This window comes from Lutra lutra, chromosome 2 (assembly GCF_902655055.1).
Source record: "Lutra lutra chromosome 2, mLutLut1.2, whole genome shotgun sequence".
Lineage (NCBI taxonomy): Eukaryota > Metazoa > Chordata > Mammalia > Carnivora > Mustelidae > Lutra > Lutra lutra.
This window is the reverse complement of record NC_062279.1, coordinates 74,438,935-74,446,100: the sequence shown is the minus strand read 5'-3', so window position 1 is coordinate 74,446,100 and position 7,166 is coordinate 74,438,935. Positions and strand designations below refer to the sequence as shown.

Here is a 7,166-nt window from a genome sequence, read left to right as displayed (position 1 = left end):
AGGATTTATCATAGATACCCTCATGTTCCCTGTGAAAAATGGGGAATGACAAAATGTTAGACTGTTGTGGACCGAATTATGTGAGAAAATAAAGAACTGTGAGAAAAATAAGCTTTTATTGTTTCAGCCGCCCAGTCTATAGTATTTTGTTACAATAACCCAAGCAAACTAATACATAGATAACTATAGAAAAAGAGGGACAGGGGCTCCTGGATGGCTCAGTGGGTTAAGCCTCTGCTTTTGACTCAGGTCATGATCTCACAGTCCTGGGATCGAGCCCAAGTTGGGCTTTGCTCAGCAGGGAGCCTTCTTCCCACCCCCACCCCAACCCCGCCTGCCTCTCTGCCTCCTTGTGATCTCTCCCTCTGGCAAATAAATAAATAAAATCTTAAAAAAAAAAAAAGGGAGGGACAAAAACCCACTCTCTTACACCATGCACTTACAAGTCCCTCCTCCCCACCATGGCATATGACAAGGGACTGAGAACAGAGAAGGCAGGCGGGATGCCAGAGGGCCCAAGTGTGGCTCTATCCTGTAACAAGGCCTCAGTAACCATACTGAGTGAGCAGGGTGCTGTACCCATGATCCAAGGCATACTGGCCAGATGAGTATTACAGGTTTAGACTTAAGGCCTAGGAGAGCCTCTGTTTCCAGGAAGTCTCAGTACAGATCTTCCATGACTCATGATGGGGTCATTTTTCAATAAACCCATCAAAAATTGAAAATATTTTAATAATGTTGCAAAATAACCTACCAAACAGCATAGCTTAGCCTAGTCTACCTGAAATAGTCTCAGAACACTTACATTAGCCTCAGTTGGGCAAAATCATCTAACACAAAGCCTATTTCATACTAAAGTGTTGAATATTTCATTGCATCCTGTACTGAAAGTGAAAAACAATGGCTATAAATGTATTGGTTGTTTACCCTCATGGGCACGTGGCTGACTGGGAGCTACAGCTTGCTGCCACAGCCCAGCATCATGAGAGAGTAGCATACCACGTGTTGCTAGCCCAGGAAAAGATCGAAATTCAAAATTCAAAGTACAGGGTTTTGGTTGTTTTTTGTTTTGTTTTGTTTAAGATTTGTTTATTTATTTTAAAGACAGAAGAAGGGGAGCGGCACTGGGAGAGGGAGGGAGAATCCCAAGTGGACGCCACACAAAGCGCAGAGCCCCATGCAGGGCTCGATCTCACAACCCTGAGATCACAACCTGAGCTGAAACCAAGATTCGATTGCTTAACCAATGGAACCACCCAGGTGCCCTTGAAGTGCAAGTTTCTATTGAATGTGTATCACTTTCACACTGTCATAAAGTTGAAAAATTGCAAGTTGGATTGTCTGTGTCTAACAATGGCTTACAGAATAGAGCTGAGGATCTCACACTGAGAGCCCGGGTGCAGCTTATGGCCATCATGCTGGTCCAGAGTCCCAGCAAGCATGAGAGGAAGGTGCTGCAACCTCTACAATGATGTCTCTGGGGGCACTAATAGGAATGCCTGATGTATTCCTATTTAGACAGATTCTAGAGCCCTTCCTTGGAAGCAGCCTCCTTAAAGGTGGGCTGATTTGCAAGTAACAGTATAAATGGCCTTAAGCAAAATTTACAGATGAGGAATAAGTTGCATCCAGAACCCCAAAAAAGCCTAAAAGATGTTGGGCTTGTTTTCATGTTGTGGGTTTTTGAGATAGGTTTCAATAACTCTTTCTTTCTTTCTTACTTTCTTTCTTTTTTAAAGATTTTATTTATTTGTTTGAGAGAAAAAGAGAGAGCATGAGTGGGAGGGGCACAGGGAAAGGGAGAGAGAATCTCAAGCAGACTTAGGCTGGGTACAGGATCCCATGAGCCTGAGACCAGGACCTCAGCCAAAACCAGGAGTTGGATGCCCACTGTCTGCACCACTGAGGTGCCCCTGTCCATAGCTATTCCTTGACAGTGTCAGGGATAGAAGTGCCCTCACATTACCAAGTAACTCTCAAGAAATTAACCAAAACTGTAGTCAGAGATCTCTGGAGGAGTATGTCATAAATATAAATCATTTATGATTTAGAGAAAGTTGAATGTAGTAAAAATATTGCCTCAAAGATTGTATGCCAAGACAAAACTATTGAGGTAGCTAGAATTGCTAAGTAAAGGTGTATGATAGCCCTTTGGAGGTGAAGGAAAGTTATGGCTGGGAAGCTGTTGAAATAAACCCTAAATCTAATATACTGGCCGAATCTATAATAGCCAGATATTTACCAGTTGTTGATTGGATGGAATTATCAATTATGACAACACTGGGTGGGACCACAGCATTAAGGTTATAGGGATTCACTGTGAGGTGCTATCCATTCTTCTCAAGTTAAAGAGAAAGTTAAAGATAGCAAAAGATAGCAAAATCTGCATGTGAAACAGAGAAGCAGTAGGGATAACCTCTACTCTACATAGATCTTCAATAATATATTTCAATTCTTGAATGCCGTTTTAACTAATGTTTAGTCATATGATCTGTTGGGGTAGGGCATTCATCCGGGTCCATTTTGTGAAGCCAATTTGTGTCAATGATTTAATTTTACTACTCACTGGGTCAGCTCATCCATGCCTTCTGGTAGGCATGTTAGGAGAACATGTGGCTGTGACCATGGGGAATTTAGGCAAGGCAACCATTCTGATAGCTAAGATGAGGCATACCTCTTCGATGTCTCTTTTATTTTCAGTAGCATCATTAACATTCTAGTAGGATCCCACGAAATCAGCATCTAGGTTATGGAGGCACAAAATAGACTCTCACCCTTTTATTTTGCCTGTTCTATAGATTTTTTAAAAAGATTTTATTTTTATTTCAGAGAGTGAGTGAGACGGGGAGCATGTTGGATGGGGAGGGGCAGAAGGAGAAGCAGTCTCCCTGCTCAGCAGGGAGTCTGATGTGGGCCAGATCCCAGGACCCAGGGATCACAACCCAAGCCGGAAGGCAGACACTTACTGAGCCACCCAGGCACCTGTTCTATAGATTCTTTTAGTAAATTTCAACTTGCCAATTAGGTCAAATTGTGGCCCTCTGTTCTACTGCTTCATTTCCTTTCCCTGATTCCAGTCTTTCCTTCCTTCTTTCTGACTTGGATTCTAGGGCCTTTTCTTGGAGGAGACCCCATTAAAGGTGAGCTGATTTGCAAGTAAAGGCATAAATGCTCTAAGTGCATGATTTCTTTGGGCAGCAGAGAGAAAGAGAGAGAGAGAGAGAGAGAAAGAAAGAAAGAAAGAAAGAAAGAAAGAAAGAAAAGAAAGAAGGAAGGAAGGAAGGAAGGAAGGAAGGAAGGAAGGAAGGAAGGGGGAGGAAGGGAGAGAGGGAGGAAGGAAGGAAAAAAGAAAGGGAGAAAGAAAGAGAAAAAGAAAGAAAGAGGAGAAAACCTCTGAAGAAGTTAGTTAACATTTCCGTAAGTCTGCTCAGAACACCAATGTCAAGATCAGGTTGCATAGCCAGGGTGGACCCTCACCTAAAATTTTGTTCGCTGTAAGGACTGATGACACCACACACACCAGAAAGATCTGAAGAGATTTATTACTCACATAGTCTGGATGGAAACACCATCTCTATCTTCCAAGGCTGTCCCCCATAAAACATCATTGAACATATAATGTGGAGCAGTCAGTACCTTATTACCACCCAGAAACAGGACAGACCCACTGAGAATCATCTCCCTACAATTATGTCTTTTCTCCTGCCTGGTGTGTAAAAGGCACTTACATATGAGACTACACTGTAACTGTACAAAATGTGTAATAAATCTAATACAATATATGTACAGGTAAATACATAAATGTACCAAAAAATCTATTGGAGCTATAAAATTATAATGTATATACTTCGATCTTAGAATTCCAGAAACAGTTAATCCCCAAATTTCTTTGGCTATTAAAACAAAATTTTTAAAAAAAAGAAAACAAAATGAGAAAATGTATTTAAGTCACAAAAGTATTTTAAAAATGGCACCACATTCACTGATAGCTGTACAATATTCCACTCACTGTCCGTAAGTTACAGACAGAAAATGAAGCCAAGTCACAGTTCATAATCCCTCACTGCACAGATAGTGAGAGGTTTGGAGTCATGCCCCACACAGAAGTAAGGCTTCAGGACTTCAGAAAATGTATCCATGAAAGAATGGATATGAGACCTGTCATTCAAACTGTAAAAGGAAATTTCCCCCAACTCATAGTCCAGATAAATGCCAACCCCTTTTGGCTTTTCCTTCAGTGCAAGAGAGACAGGAGCGGCCCCTTGTGCGACATAGCCACCGTCCTGCAGCTGAATTGTCCAGCATCTGTTCCCTCCTGACGAGGGCCGCCTGCCCTTCCTGGAAAGGGGGTCCTTACAAAGCCCCACAGCCCACTCCCGCTTGTCACCGACCTGCACCTCCCAGTAATGTCGGCCACCATCGAAGCCCTCAGAACCCAGCACGACCAGATCCATCAGAAATCTCTTTGGATTCTGAGGAACGCCTGGCTTTCTCCTCACAAATGTCACCGACTTTTTATCCTCAGAGACAAGCAGATTCGGGTGTGCGGTCTCAGGATCCAGAGTAACTTCTTGTCCAAACTTCCGTATAACTTTCTGCAGAGCCAAGTACTGTGGAGGGAGACTGCATCCTTCAGTCCTTAACTGGAAAGAATAGAGAGCTGGGGGCTTCAGGCCTGCACACCTGTCCTGGATCCTCCTGACACCTGTCAGCAGCTTCGCCTCCGACATCACACTCCTCTCTGCCACCTGGTTTAGGAGGCGTCGGACAGTGAAAACATGGTCTGAAAGGGCAGTGATGTTCGCACAGAGTTTCTGCTGAATGTCTCTCTCTTCTTCTGCTAGCCTTGCCAGAACAGCCTCTTGCTCACGGTCTACACATTCGTTCAGGTGCTCAAACTCAGAGGTTAATTTCTCACTCTGGTACTGCACCTTCTCTCTCAGTTCTAAGAGCTTTCGATCTTGGGTGGCTACTAGTTTCTGAACATCTGCCACCTGCCTCTTCAGCTGCCTGTTGTAATGGCTGAGCCTCTGCCTGTGATGAGAGGCGGCCTCCTCCATGGGCCTCACCAAGTGGCCCTGGTGGTCAGGGGGCTGTGTGCACTTGGGACACAACACCTGGAGGTCCTCCTCACAGAAGAGGGTCAGGATCTGGTTGTGCTTCTCACACAAATGTTCCTCTTCCAGCCTCCTCTTCTTGGTCCTGGTGACATGGAGGAGCTTGGCAATGTCAATCATCCTTCCCAGCTGGGTGTTGCTCCTCAAGTGCCTCTCCTGGCATGCATGACGGCACACGGGGCACGGGAACCTGTCCTTGAGATCAGCCCAGGACCGCTGGATGCAGCAGCGACAGAAGTTGTGCCCACATTCGGTGGTGACGGGGTCTCTGAGGTAATCCAGACAGACAGGACAGTTGGCTTCTGCCTGGAGCCCTGCCAGGGCTGCTGGGACTGCCATTGGGCTGTGAAGGAAGACCTGGACTGAGGTGGGTTTTCTTCAAGAGCTGGGGCTTTGAAGGCTCTTTCCACTGAGAAGCCTCAGACACACCCTCAGATCTTGCTGTTCTTCCTATCTTGAACGTTTCATTCCTTTGAGGCAAATGGCCTCAAATACAAAGATAGGTGCTCAGGGAAGCTGCAGCCAGTCACAGGTTAGTGGGCAACCAGCTGCCGTTGGCAGTTTGGAGGATGTGAAGCCAAGTTATGCAATTCTCTTGGTCAGAATGTAGACACAACTTCAAAGTGCCTCTTCATCCCTGGAGAGGAGAAAATATTGTTTCATGTAAAAAAAAAATATACCGTATTTATGGCCCTGCTCACTGTCACATTTGAGGCAGCCACCAATTCTTCTCTCCACCCCCAGGATTCTACCTACATCCACACCAACCACAGGGAGCTGCATGACATTGCAGAAAGTTAAAGGCTTTGCAAATTGAGCATCCATCCTGAGTAGGATTTCCCCTTACTCATTATCTGGGGGATCTGGGGAAAGTAAATGACATCCTCATCTCTAAGAGAATCAAGTAAATAAGGATACAAATCCCAACTTCAATCATTTCAATCTTGTCAAAGATCCAATAAAAGAACCTGGTATTTTTTTTTTTTTTGGTTTAAAATACAGATATTTCATCTGAGAATTTTGAAGGGGTGGGGGGTGGGAGGTTGGGGGCACCAGGTGGTGGGTATTGTAGAGGGCACGGATTGCATGGAGCACTGGGTGTGGTGCAAAAATAATGAATACTGTTATGCTGAAAAAATAAAAAATTAAAAAAAAAATACAGATATTTCTGGGATGCCTGGGTGGCTCAGTTGTTAAGCGTCTGCCTTCAGCCTGGGTCATGATCCCAGAGTCCTGGGATTGAATCCCACATCAGGCTCCCTGCTCGGTGGGAAGCCTGCTTCTCCCTCTCCCATTCCCCCTGCTTGTGTTCCCTCTCTCGCTGTGTCTCTCTCTGTCAAAGAAATAAATAAGTTCTTTAAAATAAATAAATAAATAAATAAATAAAACACAGATATTTCTTAAACCACAGCACTGAATTCATAGTATGTCAAAATTTACTTTTCACTTAAGCATCTCAACTGCAGGATACATCCAACTGTGTACATAAGTGGTTTGGACTAGATTAGATTTACTCTGAGGACCCTGCCAAGTCAGAAAGCTGTGATTTTGACAAGATGCAAAGAATGAAATTGGAGATAAGGAATTCGATGTGAGAAAATACTAAGAAACACACACATATATACACAACTACCCTCCATAACCACTGATGAGATACCAACTAGTGAAGATTGGTGGGGACAAGATCCCCAGAAGAGGGCATGGAGTTTTCCCTTAGTAGCAGTTACTGATTCTGAAATATAGGCTGAAAGGCTGAGGCCAACTCTCAGGGTTGAGGGAACAAATGTGGACTAAAGGGCACCCCACAGAGGATATGTCCTGGTAAATACTCCACACTCTAAATTGGTATCAGTGAAGTGTTACACACTAGAGAGTCATGAACGGGACACCCCTTAAAAAGTCCATTGATTTAATCATCAATTTAAAGCAACAAGTTGATTTAATCAATTTAATCACTGATTTAAACCCTGATGGGTTTAAGGCAATCTCTGCTTGATTGTCAGAGTTCCCAAAATGAATTTCAAGGTATTAAAATATAAAGTCTCGGTG

General features: G+C 43.9%; 1 protein-coding gene across 1 annotated transcript; it reads right to left on the bottom strand.

Moving 5' to 3' along the window:
* Positions 1-4,043: 4,043 nt before the first annotated feature.
* On the bottom strand, positions 4,044-5,456 carry LOC125094083 (tripartite motif-containing protein 75-like). Its single transcript, XM_047719822.1, has one exon. It carries the CDS (start codon positions 5,454-5,456, stop codon positions 4,044-4,046), a length of 1,413 nt encoding a protein of 470 aa, XP_047575778.1.
* Positions 5,457-7,166: the final 1,710 nt, after the last annotated feature.

Coding starts and splice junctions, on each gene's coding strand:
- LOC125094083 (XM_047719822.1), bottom strand. CDS start 5,456: ATGGCAGTCCCAGCAGCCCTGGCAGGGCTCCAGGCAGAAGCCAACTGT.